This window comes from Conger conger, chromosome 4, assembly GCF_963514075.1.
Source record: "Conger conger chromosome 4, fConCon1.1, whole genome shotgun sequence".
Classification (NCBI taxonomy): Eukaryota; Metazoa; Chordata; class Actinopteri; order Anguilliformes; family Congridae; genus Conger; species Conger conger.
This window is the reverse complement of record NC_083763.1, coordinates 62,791,784-62,813,504: the sequence shown is the minus strand read 5'-3', so window position 1 is coordinate 62,813,504 and position 21,721 is coordinate 62,791,784. Positions and strand designations below refer to the sequence as shown.

The window sequence follows — 21,721 nt, the reverse complement described above, 5'->3', positions numbered from 1 at the left end:
ACTCAAATGATTCAAATGACAACTATATAGGTCAGAAGGTCAAAGTCAAGGTCATATGGCCAATTGAAAAAGAGGCACTCAAATGTTGTGGAGGCGGAATCTCAGAAACCGCAAAGCCCTGGAACTAGTCCTTGTACATCAGAAATTTATATTTACTGAAGTTGTGCAACATTTATTTGTTTTCTGACCTTGACCTACTTTTCGTCCTATAGGGTGGCCATCTTGGAAAACACGTTTTTGCTGATAACCGAAGAACTATGTGTCCAATTGGGACAAGCAAAGCATCAACTTGAAGCTTGACTTGGGGCACATATTTCTCAAATTATATAGGTCAGAGGTCAAGGTCATATGGATACATTCAAAAAGAGGTGCAACAAAAATTGTATATATATACTCATGGTTTGCACTATCTATGCCATAGTGTAAATAGGTTAAATGCATATAGCTTGGTTATTCAATCTGGACATCTTGTTAGCCTAGTATAATTCACCCATCTCGGTGTCCCAACATATCTACATATTTACAAGGCATAGTTCTCCTGTGGTGAGTCATGGTCTGCAATATAAAAGGGGCTTACTGTATATTGAAAATGAAATTACAGTGCATTGGGAAGAAAAACAAACAAAGGCAGTGGAAGGGCAGGCAGGGGGAGGCTTTTTTCCTGATCACAGGTCAGCTGGCATTCACAGTTCCAATAAAGTGAATATACATTCAAACACCCCAGTGTTATCAGCTGGTATCAAACAATGGCTGTCCTAACCTGGATGAAAATGTTGGTTTCTGAATAGTCGGATCATAACTGTCAGTCATCATTCAAATGTTGTGTTTGAAAGCCTGAGACTGAATGCTTTCCAGCATTTTATTGTAGCTAAAACTGGTTGAACGTGAACCCCCAGATAGTTTACATATATTAATATTGGTATTACTATTTGTCTCCTTTGCTTATACTGTCTATCATTGATGTCTCTTATTGTATAATTTTTGTATTTATTTATTTATTGAGCTCCCCTCTTTGCCAGTTCTCCCATAAAAAAAAAGATTGTACTTAGAATTATTAAGTAATGCAGAGTATTTGTTTCAAAAGATTACATAAAAAGAGTGCTTATTGCTCAATAGCCAAGCATACTAATTTGTGTCTAGATTTGTCATTAGCATGCAAGTTATAGCTCACTAGGGTTCAGTGAAACAAGGTGAGATGTGCCCTTGACAGCAATGAAGAATTCAAAAAAGTGTAATACCTTTTATGCTCGCATGATAAAATGAGCTTGGCAGTTGAAACATTTTGGTGCCAGGCCTGAATATCTGACTATTTTGTTAGCGCACCATGAGTGAAACAAGCAGAAAGCTCCTCAGAAAACTGACATGATTTTCACTTTCTCTTGCAGGTGTTGGCCATCATATCCATTCTGTTCATTGTGCTCTCTACGATTGCATTGTCACTAAACACTTTGCCTGAACTGCAAGTGACGGATGAGTTTGGTCAGGCCAATGACAATCCCCAGCTAGCACACGTTGAAGCTGTGTGCATCGCCTGGTTCACAATGGAGTACCTCCTGCGCTTCCTGTCCTCACCCAACAAGTGGAAGTTCTTCAAAGGTCCTCTGAACGTCATTGACTTGTTGGCTATATTGCCGTATTATGTCACCATATTTCTGACTGAGTCAAACAAAAGTGTTTTGCAGTTTCAGAACGTGAGGCGAGTGGTACAAATATTCCGAATCATGAGAATATTGAGGATTCTCAAACTGGCCAGACATTCCACAGGACTGCAGTCTCTAGGGTTTACACTTAGACGGAGCTACAATGAACTAGGTCTCCTAATATTGTTCCTAGCCATGGGGATCATGATATTTTCAAGCTTGGTATTTTTTGCAGAAAAAGATGAGGATGCCACTAAATTTACTAGCATTCCCGCTTCTTTCTGGTGGGCTACTATTACTATGACAACAGTAGGTTATGGTGATATTTATCCACAAACGTTGCTGGGAAAGATAGTTGGTGGCCTTTGCTGCATTGCAGGAGTGTTGGTCATAGCCTTGCCTATCCCCATCATCGTGAACAACTTCTCTGAGTTCTACAAGGAGCAGAAGCGGCAGGAGAAAGCTATCAAGAGGCGAGAGGCCTTGGAGCGCGCAAAGAGGAATGGAAGTATCGTATCCATGAATCTCAAAGATGCCTTTGCTCGGAGCATGGAACTAATGGATGTTGTAGTGGATAAAGGAGAAGACAAACGTTCTTTGGACAACCACCTTTCACCGTCCCGGTGGGGTGTGCCCCCACGCACACTGTCTGATGCTAGTCTGAGGTCCTTTGATAAAAAATATCAAGAAGTTGTTCACCTGGGATCTCACGAGCACATCAGCAATCGCAGTGCCAGCCCGCAGCACCTGAACGCTCGGAAACTGGAGGAAATGTACAACCAGATGACTAAGTCTCATTCCTTCACAAATATCACCACATCGGTAGGGATGCAGCCCGAACCAGCAGCAAAACGGGAAGTGGAACTGGAAATGAAGCTGGTCCCACTGGTCTCAGAACCCCTGCTGAAGGAGAGGGACGTCACTGATGTTAAAAGCACATCAGGCATGGACAGCTTTTCGAGCTGTGTGAATGAATTGAGCGGGGCGGGGCAGGCTCCAGTGACAGACGCGAAGGTAACACACCTGAAGGTTCCTCCCTCTCTGGACTTCAGCCAGCCCGGCCCTTCAGATGAGGATGACCAAGGAGGCCTGTTCCAGTTTGTCCCCTACAGCCCGGAGAGTGGGACATGCTCGCCAATAGAGGGTGCCCACAATTTTAACATGGCCGTGGAAAGTATCAGGAGCTCCCTGCAAGCCAGCAACCCCGAGAGAATGAAGAGTCTTAAAATCAACTTCAGCGAACCTCTCGAAGAGGCTCCCCCCACGCCCCCCAGCACCTCCAGTCCCCTGACGACAGACGCCACGCCCTCATCCCCGGAGCACATCGGTACCATTCTGTTGACCGTAGATTGTCCCCAAGAGGAGCAGGTTCTTCAGGAAAGCCCACCTCATTCTCCCGATGGTGACCCACCAGAAAGTGACGAAAGGTCCCAGAGCCCAGAGCGACAGGCCCAAGCAGAGGAAGAGGAGGAGGAAGAAGAGGAGCAGAACACTTCCAGTGAATTTCACAAGGAGAAGAACCACACGGAAGAGGCTGGGGCTGCTGTCGGGCCCTCTTCCCCAAAGCCCACCTCACAGAACTGCACCCAGGGCGAAGGGAAGTCTGACAGTAACCAAAGTGGACACAAAGTCGAAAACCACATGTTTACACCAGAGATCCACATAAGGCCGGGGGATGGCAGCTTGTCCCCTACATGTGAAACCAGCATGTGACTCTGGAGTACGGTGGTGTGAACTGCAGACCCGCTGAAAGCCGTGGCCTCTTGGGAAAACGGTGCACTGATGTAGAGAAAGAGATATTTTTGCATGGCATGATAAGTCCCTTTTGATTTTGTCACTGTTTATTGAGAAAAAAACAAGACTGCTACCTATGCAGATGAGAGACATGAAAACAGTGGGTTCTAAGACAGCTCGGTTAAGAGCACATAATACATATATAAATATATATCACACTATGAAGACATTTTTAATGAAACTGTACAGTTGTACCTTTTTTAGCTACTGTAAGAAATGCACAAAGAGGGACAAATCTTTAAAAAAGCATGCATTTAAAAATGTAATTCAAAGGTGCTTAGTTTGCTGAAAGCGTGTCACTGTAAATATGACTATGGCAAAGTTAACGACAACACAGAATGACAAAAGGAATAACACTGAATTGGGGAAGAAGTTTTCACAAGAAACTGCAGAAAGTGTTGCAAGGTAGCAACCTATGAAAACATATCATTACTCTCTGTGGAAATGCAATTTGTCCCTTGAATATGATATAATGATTTTGTTGATTTTAATATTTATGTATGAACTGTAACATATTATCTTTGGTTTGCATTATAACTGGTTAAGCTTTCAAATTGGTTCATCATAAAACAGACTTAATGACCAGAAATGTATGTTTTCATGAAGAAGATGAACACTCTTATTCCAGTACCCAAATTCTTACAGTCTATATTTGCCAAATACAATCTGTTTAGATCACATAATATACATATTAATAACTGTATTAAAATATGGTTGTGTTGGGGGAAAATTCCAGCCTTGTCTTGTAATAGAGGCAGTCCAGTCAGGACAACACATACTAGATCCACTTATATGGTTATTTACTACTGCAGAAAGAGTACGCCTGCTGACAGAGTCAACACTATACTAAAGAAGAATTATTTACAGTCATCCTTTATACCCTCCCAGAGAGGCTATGGACTGTGTGTGTGTACCAAGTACAACCACCTCATTAGGTAGAAAAGTCAAACTTAGTTTCTCAACATCCAGCTGGATGCTCCCTTTTTGCCTTTCACTCAAGGCCTGTAGGAGTTGAGGATAAGCCACAGCCTGGGATTATTGGCACCTAGATCTCACAGTTACTCAGCCAGCCCATATTGGATGGAAAATAACAAGCAAGGTTGAATTGGGCAGAATACATCATGTTATATAACCTGTAAAATAACATGCAATAATACTAATATGGATAAAGCATGTTAACCCTACAGACGCAAAAATTGTTGTGGAAAGCTGTTGTGGTCAAGGTCACAAACCTTTGAAAACCTGTTTTCATTTTCAATAAAATATCATGATAAATATATTATTTCTATAAACGCACAGATATTAAATATATATATATATACTTTCATACCGTTATATTAATCACAGACACAAATATCTAAACTAGAAATATACCGTAGAAGCTTGCAAGTAGACAAGTAGCAAGTTTCCATCCAGATGAACCTACTGGTTAGTCAAATGAGTCTGGTCATTAAATCTTACACATGCTTCATCCTGTTGACTTCTCAATGTTATACCTTATCACATAAAATGATAATATACTTTGTAATGGCAGAGGACCAAAAGAAGCACATCATCATGCTCTTATCTACAAGCATTCATCTGCAAAGCATAACTGTTCGAGCACATTAATATCATTGTATAAATGGCATGAGTGTCCAGCTTTTATTTTCTTCTCCAACCGCAATGGCAGCATACCTGCTGCTCTCAGATATACAGATCATATTAGCTGTTTGTGATGTAGCTGAAATTCAATTTTGTCCTATCCTGCTGGGTTTTTATTTGTTTCTGTTTGTTTGGTTGTTTGTTTTTGTATTGCTGTTTGTCTTGGAATGTAAATTATAGGGTTATTCTGTGGACTAAACCAATTTTTGAACTTAAACCCAAAGTTTTACTTTGTAGCTCTTTTGAAAATATCTTGTTTTATGTTGCCTTTTCTTCCAAAACTGCTGGAAAGTGCATCTTGCTTTGGCACAACACTTGGCAGAGTGTTAAAACACTGTGTTGTGTTCAAGAAAGCTGCAAAATCCTGACTAAGACTGATATGAAGAGGATTCTTTTTCTATTCTTTCTCCCAATTGTACTGAAGTGGAAAGTGCAATACAGTATACTGCAATCTATGCAGGCCAAAAATCGTGGCACTTTAATTACAGTCCAATGGATTTGTAAGTGTATAGGTATGAACAACACATGTATTTTTCTGAATATTTATCTTTAATATTGAATGAACTAACAGTGTTACCCCGTCCTTCTCACAGTGAATATATTTATTAGATAATTTTACTGTTTAAGACTGTGTGGCTACCATTATGTCACTCAGATATCAGATATCAGAAGACCTCAAGTCTGGTTTTTGTTTAGGAATCTAACAAGACTGAGAAAACTTTTGTAATCCTCAGTAAAACAAATACTTCATAACTGAATATAATGCCACACATAAATATTAAGTATTTTACTTTTTTGAATTAACTAATATCAAGAATGATTCTATTTTTTCTAAACCAAAATCAAGCACGACCACAGTTTCCTGCCATATGGTGGTAGAAATTCTGCGTGCCTTTTCATAAATAGGTATTTATGAGAAGGCTGAGTCATTTGGCTTTGTTCATATAGCACTGTACAGAAACTTTTAATTTTTTATAGGATGAAATCAGGACTTTAGGTAATAGATACAAGTAATATTGTTGAGTTCTCAGGTTTTGTATAACTCACAGAAGTACAAATAGTATAGGTTCCTTTTTGGTTTACAGGCAATGTCAACTAACTCATGTTTTTTTTTTCAAGTTCTGTCAGCGATATACTAGTATCAGGGCAATATTTGGGCTGTAGAGGCACAGTGTAACTCCGGAATATCATACCCCTCCTCTACCTATCACACCCTACCAGGCAAATATTAATGTATTTATTCATGCATATTTTATGAGGGAGACAGGCACGTGGCCCTTTGGGTGCTTCGCGCAGTTTGAGTTGGAACGGAGAAAGTTCAGTCATGGCCTAAGGGTGAATCTGACTTGAAGCCAGCTGTCTGTTTTCCACTTTGACTGGGTGTGTCCACAGGAGACAGGGCCATTAGAGAGGGTGAGACAGTATGGAATATGGCATTTTGATTCCTGTAGGGTTGCTCTGTACAGGAACCTGATGGCTATCACACCCTTTCTCACGCCATGCCACAGATGACAGACTGTCAATATGTGGACTGAAGGAACAAAAGCCTTGGCTCAATAACTGGTAAGAAATCACATGACATGCTGATAAGCTTACCACCCCCACCTCCGCCCCCCAAATAAAATAAAAGCCCTGCCAGGTGTAGTGTTATTTTATTTAAAATTCAACCCCAGTGAACATTTCATGAATCCAGACCATCCCCCATCAAATCATTGCATTTTTCCTCTTTTGTTTTGAACACCCATTTTCCTGTCAGACGATGTCAGCAAAATGACAATGCCCAGAAAAGTCAATGTTCCACTCTGCTGAGCCTTACACTAGAAGATGAAAAGGTTAGTGCTACTTTATGTTCAAAGGGTTGGCTTTTTGACATTTGTCACCATCTGATGACAGATGTAAAATAATGGGATTTTCAAATGACAGTCATGGAGGTTTTTTTTTAATCTGTTCTTTTACATGGAATCGTCTCTTATTTTCTCTAAATGTTTCATGTCTGCTGTTTGATTCAGTTTCGGCTTGTCTCCACATCGCTGGGATACAGAGAATGCACTTATGAATGGTATTGTTTTTATGGCTGTTTTTTGTTAAATGGTTGTTGAAATGATCTCTGTGAGCTCACTGCAAAGGGACTGTGCAGCAAGTTCTTATCTCACATGATTATTGGAAGTAATTTAAGTTAAACCTTAAATCATTATTAAGTATGCTCATTTTATTTCCTTTAAAATAAACATTCTCACTTCACCATGTTTGTCTCACCTAAGAATTACAGTCAGCCCTCTAGTTAGTACTTGGCACAGTATACTGTATGTTCCCATGTTCTCATGTATCCTGCCTGTGTTTGTCTCCTTTTGCCTTTGTTTTTCAGTCTAAAGTATTTTATCTTATAACTGGGTATCCATAAACACTTCTGAGCTGCAGACTGTTTCTGTACAAATCAGCATCTTTTTATGCATGTAGTAGTCTGTGCGATTGTGTGACCACAGAAGACTTTGTTATGGTACATGTATGTCAACATTTCTGTAAAGATAAGCAGCATTGTTCTCCATTAAGTCTATTAGCATATGCAGGATAACAAATAAATGTGTATATATCTGAACCACGCGTTGCCTCTTGTGCACACTTTTCCCATTCACTTGGACTTTCAGTCCTGTTGAAAGGGGACACTGGCATGCTAAGAGAGGGCAATGATGCATGCATTTCCATATGCTCTGTGTGTTTACTTAGAATACACATTTTATAGCTCCCATTTTAGCCAGTGCTGCCAACACTCTGGATCAAGAAATTAAATTGTTCCTTTATATCAGCATGAATGTTGTTGTTAACCTTTACTTTAAATATAATTTTAGCATGATAACATGGAAATGGTTTGAAAATACAGATTTTATTTTTAGTAAACGTAGCTGATATTGCGACAATATTTGTTAGAGAATTGGTATGTATCATAAAAATGTTTGCAGAGAATAGTGCATAAAACAAAAGACATCGAGTGAGCAGCAGTTCTGCGGGCACTTGTTAATGAAAGAGGTCAGAGGAGAAGGGCCAGACTGGTTAAGCTAACAGGAAGCTAACAGTAATGCAAATAACCACGCATTACAACATTGGTATGCAGAAGTGCATCTCTGAACACACAACACGTCAAACCTCTAAGTGACTATGCTACAGCAGCAGAAGACTTAAGTCAAAAAAATACAGTGTCTAATAAATTCCCAATAAAGTGCTCACTGAGTGTATATTGATATACTATTTGGTCAAGACAGTTACAACATACATTCTTCCAGCCCACATGAAATGACAGCACTCTATTCTGTGTCCTTCAAGCATTTACTCACTGTAGGGAGATATTCCCATTTGTCATCTCAATTAATAATTTCTCAAATATTAATTTTCTGGTGTGGTACGAGACTAACAAAAGTGAAGATAAATGTTTCCCTGAATTGTGAATATGTGGCAACATTTAACAGAAATCAAACTGGAAATATAATAAGAAACAAGACCAAAAACAAAAGGTGCCCAAAAGGTAAAATTCTGAGGATTTCTTATGTTCACTGACATTTGGTTTCAAGGGCTGTCATGAAGATACTGACAAATGAAGAAAAGAAAGAAGAAAAGGAAGAGTTAATTATCTGTGCCAATGGGGAGAAATAAGGAAGTAAAAATGTAATAGATGTGATGTGATGTAATAGAAAGAAATGGGTGGCTTTGTAGGTAAAAGTTGCAGAGGAGAGTCATGGTTGTCTTGTCTGTACTGTTAAACTTTATTTCTAATCACCTTTCCAAACTTTAAAATTTTCCCACATTTTAGAATGCCCAGTTGTATGTCTCACACCCATTGCACTACCATATACTGTAAAAAAAAACTAAAATATGGACAAAGTGACTGATGGCACCTATGGCTTTCTATGGGCTTGTGAAAGCATTTTGAAGCCAGGGAACTGCAGTTCTAGTGCAGCCATGTTGTACCAATTGGAGCCAAAGACTGCACAGTAGGGAAAATGGAAGTGGGGAAGTGAGAATTTGTTTAAAATAAGACAATTTCTGAATCCAGAACAGCTCAATTGTCAATTAGTAGCAGAGTAACCCGTTGAATCAACCTTTATTAAAACTCACAACCAGATGAAAATTAAGTTACAACAAATTGGCTACTCAAGATCTAATCTAAAGACGGAGCGCAAACTTAACAAACAAATAATATTACAGACATAGGCAAGTACACTCACAAACTAAATGAATGAAAGATGGCAAACCACAGCTTGTTTCTCCCAAGGTAACTCCAAGAAAGTTCAAAAGACCAAAGTTCAAAAGACTTTATATTATTTAAAAAAAACTTTGGATGAAATTGAAAAATGGGAGATGAGCTGTAAGACCAAGAATGTAAGATCACACACAAGACCCAGATGCAAATTTCACATCTCCCAGATGTAGTTGAAAGGAGGTGGGAGGGGGGCCTCTTCTCCTGGCCATGCATACTTAACGAATCATCAGGGGAGGATGCTTGGCCTGATTTGGTGAGGCCGAGCTAAGGTGTGGAAGGCGGGGTCATACAAGGACAGGCGTATCTAAAAGGTGACAAAATGTACTTATTAAAGTGGCCTTATGTTGTTGGACACCATAATATTATTATCAAAATATGCATGCTTTTAAAAAAATGTTGAAACGTTATCCAAATTGAGGTTTATTTGGATTGTTTCTCATTAATTAACAACAGCAAGCTAGAAGGCCCGCTGTTACTTAGCTTACTATCTAGGTTTGAAAGTGTATCCACTTAGCTAGCTAATGTAACCACTGTAATTCATAGCTTCACTAGCTAGAGGCTATTGAGTGAACTAACCTAACTGCAACTATACATACACAGGGGCAGAACTAAGTTTCAAAAGAGAGTTGTATAAGCATATATAATGTTATATAGCGTTGTGTAAAAAGGGGTGGATACATCACAATGACACCAGAAATGGAAATTGGGCATCACAGTCATTGCAGTTACACATGCAATGTATTCTGTCAAAACACCTGAATGACACTAGCTGCTTTGAAACGCGCTGTGTCAAAAAGGTCCCCCTACTAAATCTATTATATAGAACTGAGTTTGATAGAGATATGGAAAATATATGTATTTCAGTTGATAGAGATTGAAAGTTGAAAGATATATTATGCTTTACATTTTACCAGGATTGTAGGTTCATTGTTTGTGAATATAAACTTATGTATTAAACATACATTTTGAATTTCTAAAGAAGACAAACATTTCTATCCATCCATCCATCCATTATCTGAACCCGCTTATCCTGATCAGGGTCGCAGGGCAAACATTTCTAAAGAAGACAAAACACCAGCATGTGTATGCTAGAGGCAGTCAGAGAGGTGAAGCTTCAAAATAAAAGTATCAAGAGTACAGCGTCACGGTCTCACAAAGGAGTGTGATATACCCTATTACCCTTCCATACACTAACCTAATGCTGCAATAACATCAGCCAGGATGAGGCTGAAGGCAAGAAGGAGCAAGGGGTAGCTGTCGGTTACACAAGGAACAGACAAACATTTTCATCAGATTTGGAAAGGCAGTATCTATTTAAGTCAATTATTATGGCCTGTCACCCGGGTTAAAAGGTTAGCTTAGCCTTTCAGCAAGCAGAAGCACATAACATCAAGTGGTCTGAGACCTGTTCAGAACTGTGACAAGCCAGCTGTGATTGGTTTGTTGAGGCCAAACCAAAGAAAGTCATTGCCAGTAAGCGTTTCTTTATTTTGAGTCAAAATATGTATTTATTAATTCGTTGAAATTAAATAATTGATTGAATTAAATACTCAAATTATTTCTGTATTGGCATTAATCTTCGTAACAACAGATTTTGAGTATGCTGACGATTCTCATCGCTGAACTAATTTTGTTCTACAGTCCGTTCGGGAAGTCCTACTGCAATACGATATATGACGCTATAATACGAACCACCGGTCTACCAATCAAACCAGAAAACGTCGGTGGCGCGAATTTCCAGGATAACTTCACTGAAAACAAAAATGGAGACGCAAGTTTCAGAAGACACTGGGACGTTGATTTCAAATATGACAGACGATTGTGTGGCTTTTTCAGACATTGAAGTTGTCGCCAATGGTTGGATGATAGATTTTTTCTTTATTTCTGCCTGTCGTTTCTTCAAACAAGAGAAACACGAGGAGTTCAATAAGTCGTTGCAGTCGTTAGAAGGTAGGTTCTCACTCGTAGCAGCTTGTAGCTAAGTTAGCTAGCACTACTAGGCTAATTTGTTTTGCTACTTACGATAGCTAACTTAGCTAGCCCGTTTGTTATTAGCCAACGTTAGCTTGCTGTGAAACATACTCATTATTTGTTCACTTTTGTTGAAGAAAACGTGTTCGCTAGCCGTCCCATGGATATGGAATGATAGAAACGTTAGCTTGCGATCCGAGTAGTCAACAAGTTCGTTAAGTTAGTGTAAGTCAAGTTACGATACGTGTTTTGTTTTTTTGTCCGCTTAGCTTTGTAATTAAGTCATATAAAAAGCTTCCCACTTTATTGTCTTTGGCTGGTAACTAGCTAACCTGCATAGCGAAATAACATTACATATAATTTTTGGAAACGTAAATTAATGGGACCCGTTTCATTTCGAGGTGACCAATGCATTAAGATAATTAAACGTTCCTCGTAAGTTAACCTTAGCTGTAGTATAACAGTACCTTCGCTATAGTGGCTATAACTTAGCTAAGTAACTGTTATAACAGTTATGTTACGCGTTTGAGAAAGTCATTGCATGGTAACCTCATGTATTTTTTGTGCAACGTTTATATTTAACGTTAGCTACATTATACGCATCACTGTTACTTTGTGTGTCATTCTGTCGCAGTGATAATTGAGGGAACAGAAAAGATGAAGTTGGACCAGGTAAAGAAAATGCAGCTTTGTGGGTTCCTTTCACGCGTTATAAACGGGAAACGCCTTGGTAATTGTCATGTTTCTATTATTATTATTATTGATATTATTTTTATTTATATATTTTTATTTAACGAGCATGTTAGCTCTTTGAATGTTTAGTATAGAAGATTAGAGGACAAGCTTTATTTGTGTTGCAGAAAAAATGTGTATTTGTTGGTTACTGTTGTTGTATCTTCCAGTATCGTGCTTTTTTTTTTTAACGTCTTTAGTGCAATCCCCTGCCATGAGTTGTAGGGATAATGTTACCTTTTAGGAAAAAAAAAAAAAAGTCCTTTCAATTCGGCTATTTTATTATATAGGCCACTGGCTTCCCTTTAAAATATTAGAAATTAAATGTGTTTAAAATTAACGTTTCTATTTGTTATGTGTATTACATTCTATTGCTTACAGACCTACAATTTGAGAGTGAAAAGGAGGTCATGCCACTGATGTCTGCTTTGTCTATATGGAAATCCTTTGGTGATTTTGTGGCTGATGAGGCTCTCTATGAAACCATAAAGAAGATTCTGTTCATCCAGGTAAGTGTTTAAACACCACGTGATTATCAGGGAAATGGGTACAGCCCTTTCTTAATGCTCCCCATGTTAATTCTGATGTCTCAGTGAATTGCATTCACAATAGGCTGATTTGTTTTGTCGGCCACTTACTTACAAATGACTCCAAACAGCTCCTACATAACCAGTCTGTTAGATCCTCAGGTGCATTCGTACAGTCTGGTTTTACTTCTCTCATCTTGATATTATCCTCACATGCTGTACATAGATGCAGGCTCAGTTGTAGTGGTGATGGACTGGAGCCATTTTGGAACAGCTAGCCTACTGTTGCTTTCCATCTGAGCTGGATACGAGAAGGCACAACCTTGGCTGCTTCCAGAGTGAAGAGTGATAAAATACAGCTTGTTTCTGTGGGCAGCATTAAGATGCATCTGTAAAGGAAGAGGAGAAACTTTGAGCAGAACCAACAAAGCCAATTTAATGCAACTGCAGTTATCGCTGCCATTAGCTTGTCATTATTAAATTATCCAAGTGTCAGAACAAGCTGGCTAGCTAGCTAATCTGGTCATTAATTTCAGTTTTATAACCTGGGTAGCTGGGACATGTACACTTAAATTTCATAAATCCATGCTCAGTTAAGTAGAATAAATATATTATGGCTAGTGTGGTATTATATAGTGCCACAAAGCCAGAGAGGGCCTGCACACATTGGTATAGTTTTTTTTTGCAGGTGCAGCTTTTTTTGAGGTAAAACTTTTGAAAAAGTAAAGAAAAAGCGCAACACTGCTACTTTACTGGGTCACCACTTTATTGGCAGACGTGCTGAAGTTTCGGCACTAGGCCTTCATCAGAGTAACTTTGCCAGAAAATCGAGAGCTTAATTTATAGAGACATACAATAGGGAACACCCAATCGGGAGTCCCAACCAATGATTCAATCATTGATGTGAAAAGACATTAGGACATAAGGGCAATACATACGTTATTGAAAAAAGACTTAACATCTATCACAAATTTACATCTCCAACTGTTAAGCTTGATGGACATGGTTATTTTTTTCTCAGTGTTTAAATAGAAAAAAGTATACAGATTTGCAGTCATGGAAAAATAAAACACATTGGTACATGTTTTTAGAACTAGGCAGAGTACAAGCAGAGTTATAGCATCACATTCAAACATAGTTCTTCTTATTATATAGTGCCAAAATATGAAATGTAATGTCAATGCATTAGAAAATGTTTAGATTGTCAGATGTTGCCTACATTTTGAGATGCCTGGTTATAATAATAGGTTAATATCACTATTGAAGTAACCAATCCCTTGGTGATTTTATAGTTTTCCAGAAATTTTCCATTTGTATATAATGGTTAGGTTAGAAAGCATCCGAAAGTAGATGCCTTGTGATTTTTACTTCCGAGTGAATTTCAACATGCTCATAGGTCAAGGTGAAGGTTACCCAGCTACTTTGAAGAGTTTTAAACTTTGGTAGCTAAGCTTTGAGTGAAACCATAGGTAACAGCTAATATTGACTTGCAAAAAACATTTAGTTCTCTGTACTACTATATCTTCAGCAAAGGTTAATTATTGAAACTTCAGTATTATTGTTGTTAAAATACAGGGCCATGAAAAAGTATTTGCTCCCTTCCTGAATTTCTTTATTGCATATTTGGTGAACTGAATCGTTTCAGATGTTTAGACAACTTAAAAATGTCTAATATTATATTTATTACTTCTTTTAATAAAAATTATCCAACACCCACATGAAAAGCCTGATTAAACTTAATGGCTGGTTGCACCACCTTGAGCAGAAATAATTGCAAACAAATGCTTCCTATAGTTTGATATCAGTCCTCCACATCACTGTTGAGAAATTGTAGCCCACTAAGCTTTGCAGAGCAGCTTTAATTCAGACAGATTGCTAAGTTCTTGTGCGTGAACTGCTCGTTTCAGGCACTGTCAGGGCATCTCCATATTTTGATTATATGTGGTAGAGCAATAAGAACGGCTAATCACTTGCAGCAAATTATAACGGAGTGGCTGATTTGACAGTACATGCAGAATGAAAAGTTGGAAAATATAGTGGGTAGGAAGGATGCCAGTATGAATGGACCGTAAGTGTCAATGAAATTCATTAAATTGTTAAACTGTAATGTCCCAGCAATCACTGAGCACAGTACGCTAACTACACTGTCAACATCTAAAGGAATTACTGGAGCGTAAAAATAGCATAATATTGCATAGGATTCTGATGAGCTACTTGAATAGTGTACGTCTGCTCAAATAGCTCCCCTAATACTGTAGCACTGTTGATCTCAGTCTGCAGGAGTGTGTCTGGCGCAGGGCAATTGTGACATGGCCTTGGTGGTCCTGGAGAAGCTGGTGGAGGAGTATCAGATGCCAGAGGTACGTAATGCCCTTCTACTGTAGCTGTTGGGATTTTACGTGTCCATTGCCATACACGGATGTATTTTTCTTTCTCACAATCTTTTATCCATGAGCAGATGGGTGTGTTTATCATACTTCAGAATACAATTTAATACAATCTTATTGCTCAATAATGTCAATAACATCATTGTGCTTCCACAAAAATGCAGTGTCGATTTGGTTATCAATGAGCTTCCATGGGTTTACAGTGTATGTAGGATTTGTTTTGGCGGCGCCACCTTTATCTTAACGATTTATATTGTATTATTATTTATTAATATTGATTAATTGTCAACATTTTAAATGTATAGTTTTCTTGATCATTTAGTAAGCTTACTGCATCATGTTCAATTTTGTATGTCAGATGTGCTACCTGGCAGTACAAGATGCTCGCTCTGAGTCAGTTAACTCCCTCTGCTTCTGCTTCTGCTTACCAAAAGGAATACAAAATCATATGTGTTCTCTGTGTCTGGAGGTTAGGTGAAGCTGTTGAGCTATGAAAGATTTGTGAAGAGCTGGGCTTTTCTTTCCCTGCGCTATTGTAAAGCAGTGCACATGTCCTGCAGTGTGAACGCAATGGAAAACACCCACACTCGTGCTCTCACAGGCCACGCGCCCAACAGCCCACTATAGATTTTATATAATGCAGAAGAAGAACTCTTTCACGGACACATTTATTTTGAAAAATAACACAACGGGAAATTCCCAGGCGCCGAATTCACAATTCATTCTTGGGCCAGAAGTCGTAAGGGAGACCGACTGAAGAAAAGTAGAATGGAGACTTATTCTGAAATGCCAGTTTCTAAGCAAGTGTGCTCTACTGTTTGAGTCAATCCACTTACAAAAAGAAAATTAGTTGAACAGGACTTGGAGTGCCCCTGGAGAGGCTATATTATATAGTAGTTTAACATTCGACCTAAGAATGATCAATAATTTTACAATGGCTAAAATACTGTACTTTCATAACCCGGTAGAGTTTGTTGGTATGTGACTTGAAGAGTGAGTGCTATGTGTCTGGTGTTGTGTTTTGAAGCTTTGTGAATGGAACTAGATCTAGGCATATTCATATGAATGTGGAATGTCTTATTGTAAAGAGTTGATGTCCCTTCCACAGGAGCTAAAAATGAAACTCTGTGCGATTGTGAAAAGAAAGGATGTGTACCACCAGTGCTTTGTTCAGTTCAGCTATACCCGCCTGGTGGAGAGCATCAATACGTTCCTAGATTCTGTCCTGAAGGCTCACCCCTCAGACTTCTTACTGAAGGTACGCTGTATGGGCTCCTCTCTGAAATGGATGTATGAATTGGCTCATGGCTTGTATAAAAATTAAAAAATTGGGTTGTATATCATGTACATATTAAACCGTTTCAGTGTCAGTTAAAATCGTTGGTTATTTTTGTTGCCACAAATTTGTGTGGTTGGCCTAAGAATAGTGATTAGGGGAAAACAACATAGTAGATATCCTTGTTTATATTTAAGCAAGAGTAAGTGGGTATTTCACAGTGGGCTGTTCTAAGGGGTAGCAGTGAAGTGCTGTGGGTAAGGACCTTAAGTAGGCCTCTGTCCACTGAATAATGAATTTCAATGTTTTAACCATTGCAGGTAATTGGAAGTGGTGTTGTCTAATAAGTGAGAACAGTAAACCAATGTATTCACTAAAGGCACTTTGGTGCCACTTTCACTATGTGATAACTGCCCTTTGCATTTATATTATGTTAAAAGGGCAATTTATCCATACTGCGCAATGAAAATTAAAGACTTTAATGCATTTGTACCTTAAAGTAACATATCACATACACAAATAGGCCAACATTTTAAGAGTCAAGTAAGCAATATGTGGTGAAGTGTATGCAGTTTTATGAAGTGAGCATGTGTTATGGTGTCCTGCATACAGACTTCTTGCTTTGAATTGAAGGCTGCCTCTAAAGTGGTATTGAGCTGTCGGGGGGCAGGAGTGCAGGAGGACACGGAAGAGGACGATGCATCAGGACTGGCAGCACGATGTGGAGAAGACTCTGAAAGGTACACTATTTTAAACCTTCGTTTTCATCGCAACCCATTACATGCATTCCCAGGTTTAATGCTCCTGTACTTTTTTCTGTTGGAATATTTAATATATTGTGACGTAATTGTTTGGGGACCCCTCTATCCAAGGGCAGAACATGCCAGTTTAGTTCAGTCCTGGTAGCACACAGATAAATAGAACACCATCCTTTAAATTAGATATGCATATTCCTTTGAACAAAAGGAATGTTTAGCTTTTTAAATCAGTCTGGAGGGACACAGTAAATGGTATGTAAACATTCAGTTTCAGCGGAGAGCAGCGGACTGAGGCATCGGTGAACTCTGCTGATGAAAACCAGTGAGTGTGAAGGGATTCTTTAACTGATTTTTTTCTTCACATGTAGCTGAAATCCGTGTTCTTTACGCAGTATAAATTATTTATTGTTATGCTGACCCCGTATTTATTTACAACGTGTATGAATTTGAATAAGATGTGAAATTCGTCTTGCCTATAAAAGCAAATATTTCCTGAGGGGAGGATATAGTTATTGTAGGTCATTAAAATCAGCATTAGTGCAAAAAAAATGTTTTTTTCCCTTTTGGCCAGAATTTGTTCTGACTCTTCCCCACCCCGCAGGAACCATGAAGATTCTGCAAGTTCTGAATTATCCAGGAGGCAAGTTTTACTCCCTTCCTTCCAGAAAAAACAGACCGATGGACCCAGCAATGTGCAGTAGGGTTTGGCTGTTATCTAATCCATATACCATGGTTTGTTAAAATAACAACGGTGCTCTGTTTTTATAACATTTTTTCACATCATCTTCTCGTAAATCAATGCCACTTGTGAACATGATATTGTTTGAACACAGAGCAAGTGATCTTGTGGGATTAAATGACTGTTGGTCTGGTACAAGTTGGCTGGCAGATTAGATGGGTGTAAAGGGACCAGGTGGAGGCCCAAGATTTAGAGTGCAAGCTCTACTGTGCCAGTGCTTTGGTAGTACACTCAGTGAACACTTTAGGTATTTTCTGGACCTATTTTTTTGCTGTCTCCTATCCCCCTAGAGGTTTGAGGCTTGTGTGTTCACAGATGCTCTTCTGCATACCACTGGTCTAATGTGTGGTTATTTGCATTACTGTCACCTTCGTGTCAGTTTTGACCAGTCTGACCCTTCTCTTCTGACGTCTCTCATTAACAAGGATTTTTTTATGTTTGGTTTTTGCACCATTCTTTGCAAACTCTAGAAACTAGTGCGTGTGAAAATGCCAGGAGATATTTGAAACCACCCTGTCTGCCACCAACAATCATGCCATGGTCAGAGTCACTTGGATCACATTTTTCCCCCCATTCTGATGGTTGATGGTGAACATAAACTGAAGCTGCTGACCCGTATCTACATGACTATGCATTGCACTGCTGCCACACAATTGGCTGATTTAGATAATCGCATTAATTAATTTGGTGTAATAAAGTAAAAATGTTCCTAATAAAGTGCTTGGTGAGTGTATATAAACTTGCACGCTTGCACACAGCAGCATGGAACTCTTTAGTTCAGCCCTTAAACTAGTATGTAGAAGGATAAGTGAAAACGTTCAATCGGAGGGCTTTGTCATACAGCCTATATGATGGAGAAAGGAGACTTGGAAGTGCATTGCGATCGGTTCTGGCTAACCTGTGCAAATGGTTTTGTTTCATAATATATTTTTATAGGTGTACTTTCAGGCGCAAACGACGACTGCTGCCACAGCACGCCAGCCCCTGGAAGCCTGAATCGTGCAAAAAGCTCTCTGGTGGCATTAAGAGGCATACTCACATAGGTAAGCATGCTCCAAAGGAACTGAATGCGTGATCATGTCTGTAGAGTAACGACAACAAAATATCAATATTTATTGCAACAGTTGTAAGAAGACGTTGCATCATTATTGCTTTGTGGAGAAATACTCTTGCTTCTTGCAGGGTGCTTCCTGTTATGTGTAAGGTGGAGCAGGAAGGCAGGCACAAAGGCAAAAGTTCATTTTTCTTACCTTGCATTGAGAGCAGTAGTTCAGAGTGAATGAATGATGAACTGCGCAATTGTTTGGTCTTTCTGGATGTAGCCAACAAACTAATGAGTACGTCCAACTAATCTTTTGAACAGCGGAAGCAAAAGCAGCCAGAGGTGTAGATTGGACAGGGCAGGCTGTTTATAACACACCTGACAGGGGTAGCTTAATGCACATTTGAAGGAAAATACACCAGACCGTCATACTTTTTAAAAGACTATTAGGCTAACGTTAACAACCTCTTCAGCCGCATTCCAGTTTGAGCATTGTTTTGATTTAAAGCTGTGTTGGCTAACTGGTATTGACATTTTTTATTTTAACTTTCCTATTCTTTAACTGTAAGCCAATTCCATTATCACCATTGAGTGGAATCATTGGTCGGAGGCAGTATGTATAATCAACTTTCCTCTACAGTTTGTGGCTGGCTCTAATGCCATTCCTTTCACTGGCATCTCTTCCAAAACTGCATACAGTAAATAATACAGGTGAACTGAAACTGCAACAGGTGGAAAATGATCTACCCCATGTTTGAGCTGCACATAGTTTACTAAACAGTTATTTAACCTGTTCGGTTAACATTGGGAAACATTGGGTTGTGTAGGCTATGTTAACAAATCAGGCTTAACCTATTTACTTTTGGTCATATCCTACCTACCATGTGAGTGTGAATGAACTCTTCTGTGATTGCGCAATTGGGTAAAAAATGTAGTCATTGTGGGGCAAGTGATGACATTTTGAAAAAGATCACATTAGATTTTCTGTGCATGTGACACAATGGTGTGATTCTATGTTGAAAAATCTAAATTCTGTAATCTCATAGCTGTGAGAAGAACTGTAGATGGTCCTTTTTGACCAGGACAATTTCAATTTCCAATTTCACTTATCTTGCAGGAGTCTTACCCAATAGGTTTTCCACTCGACTGATTAAAGATCCAAACATACTGAAAGGTGCTGAAAATCGAGGAACGAAAAGGAGCAGAAAGGTGGGAATCCAGTCCTTTCTGATTAATGCTGTATTTTTCAGAAGAAAGCAATCTTCCCTTCTGTTTTCAAATGGATACGTTAATAGTTGCTTACATGGTTTGAATGGAAAATGGATCATAAATTATATTCATAGTATTTTAAAGCCAGTTTGAAAAGCATTAAAAATCTGGATGTTGTGTCTCATAAAAGGGTGAGATTGAGCAACACTAGGCTAACGGACAGGCTAACTCACCCAAATTGTTCAATTATCATCCTGTGAAAACATGGAAATATTCAATGAAATATATTATATTTTCAATTTAAATGGCAATTGTGCCATACAGTAATACAATTTATGGGCAGGACATCTAGTTTGCGTAATCATAAGCAGTAGCAAGCCATCCTGTTTCTGCCAGTACAGGCATGGCACAATTGTCTTCTCCACAGTCAGCTCTGACCTTGTTAGTTCAGAGGAAGACATGTGATCCCTAATATTCTCGGGATATTATAGACAGGGTCTGCAATACCATTGCCAAAGTTCTGCGATTTCAAGTGGTAACAGTCTGAATTTAATAAACAATACATTAGTATTGATCTGAAGTGGAGTCCAGTGTCATTAATGCTGGGTAAAAACCCACTACTAGATGCCTGGCCCTGTTCCCCTTCATATTATTCACATAAGGGAAAAAAGCCAAATTATCAAATTATTTATTTAAATCTGTCCTGAACGTATGCCATTCGGTTTATTTCCGCAGAGGAAGTGGACCGAAGCGGAGGACCACAACCTGAAGGCTGGAGTGCGACGTCATGGGGAGGGGAGATGGTCCCAGATCCTGCTGGACTTTGACTTCCCAGACCGCACCGGGGTCATGCTCAAGGACCGCTGGAGGACCCTGAAGAGACTGGACCTGGTTGGGTGATGGAGAGGACCGCAGGCGCGGGCACTGACCGCAGCCTGTGGGGACCTCCCCTAAGCGCATTACACCTTCTTTTTTTACACCTCTATTGCTTTTCATGTATATAATTCACCTGTATAATTACGGAAGCATACCTCTGCCGAAAGTGAATAGATAGATTGGAAAGGCCAATGCGGTAGTTTCATTTTCTTGTAACTTTTTGGCAAAATGAAAAGAAATAAATAATTTAATTTGCGTTGCGTTTTCATTTCTTTGGGCGTGCATCATTCTGCACACACGAATGAATAAAATGGCGACTGAGCAGTTTGGTTTAGTTTGGCGGTTTTGCTCGGGTATGCTTCCGTAAGTAATTTGAAGTGTGTTTTGTAAAAGGGAGTAAAGGGGCCTTGTAAAGCGCTCCTGCCCCATGTGTGTCGCCCCGCTGTGTCTCATGCGCTGTGGGGAGGGTAGTGTGTGTGTGTGCGCGTGTGTGTGCGCGTGTGTGTGCGCGTGTGTGAGCGTTGTGTGTGAGCGTTGTGTGTGAGCGTTGTGTGTGAGCGTTGTGTGTGAGCGTTGTGTGTGAGCGTTGTGTGTGAGCGTTGTGTGTGAGCGTTGTGTGTGAGCGTTGTGTGTGAGCGTTGTGTGTGAGCGTTGTGTGTGAGCGTTGTGTGTGAGCGTTGTGTGTGAGCGTTGTGTGTGAGCGCGTGCGTGAGCGCGTGCGTGAGCGCAGCTGCCTCCGATGCTGGGAGGATTTCTCCCTGCGTTTGTGATTTGTGGCTCCGGGGTGGCCAGCCCACATTTCAGGCTCTGCAGCACTAGGTTTCCCTGCAGCACACCCTCATTATCTCTACTTTCCACCTGAACACCTCTTCCT

The 21,721-nt window shown here is 39.5% G+C and overlaps 2 protein-coding genes across 4 annotated transcripts in view; both read left to right on the top strand.

Moving 5' to 3' along the window:
• kcnb2b (potassium voltage-gated channel subfamily B member 2b) overlaps positions 1 to 7,674 on the top strand; it is an 81,809-nt gene extending 74,135 nt beyond the window's left edge. The window contains exon 3 of the mRNA XM_061237584.1: positions 1,386 to 7,674. Coding sequence (XP_061093568.1) covers positions 1,386 to 3,353 — 1,968 coding nt within the window. The 3' untranslated portion in view covers positions 3,354 to 7,674. The remainder of the gene's footprint in view (positions 1 to 1,385) is intronic.
• A 3,011-nt stretch (positions 7,675 to 10,685) lies between these two features.
• On the top strand, positions 10,686 to 21,322 carry terf1 (telomeric repeat binding factor (NIMA-interacting) 1). Of its 3 annotated transcripts, none has more exons than XM_061237593.1 (12): positions 10,686 to 10,803; positions 10,972 to 11,280; positions 11,936 to 12,031; positions 12,415 to 12,542; positions 14,834 to 14,920; positions 16,056 to 16,205; positions 16,857 to 16,963; positions 17,250 to 17,303; positions 17,583 to 17,621; positions 18,657 to 18,763; positions 19,880 to 19,971; positions 20,707 to 21,322. In XM_061237593.1, exons 2-12 carry the CDS (start codon positions 11,094 to 11,096, stop codon positions 20,869 to 20,871), a joined length of 1,212 nt encoding a protein of 403 aa, XP_061093577.1. In that variant the 5' UTR covers positions 10,686 to 10,803; positions 10,972 to 11,093; the 3' UTR covers positions 20,872 to 21,322. The 3 variants fall into 3 exon arrangements, with proteins under 3 accessions (XP_061093577.1, XP_061093576.1, XP_061093575.1); XM_061237592.1 differs by having other exon boundaries at positions 16,836 to 16,963; positions 18,669 to 18,763; XM_061237591.1 differs by having other exon boundaries at positions 16,836 to 16,963.
• The last annotated feature ends 399 nt before the right edge of the window (positions 21,323 to 21,721 follow it).

Coding starts and splice junctions, on each gene's coding strand:
- terf1 (XM_061237591.1), top strand. CDS start 11,094: ATGGAGACGCAAGTTTCAGAAGACACTGGGACGTTGATTTCAAATATG. Junction 12,032..12,414: donor TATAAACGGGAAACGCCTTG/GTAATTGTCATG, acceptor TATTGCTTACAG/ACCTACAATTTGAGAGTGAA. Junction 16,206..16,835: donor CCTCAGACTTCTTACTGAAG/GTACGCTGTATG, acceptor TCCTGCATACAG/ACTTCTTGCTTTGAATTGAA.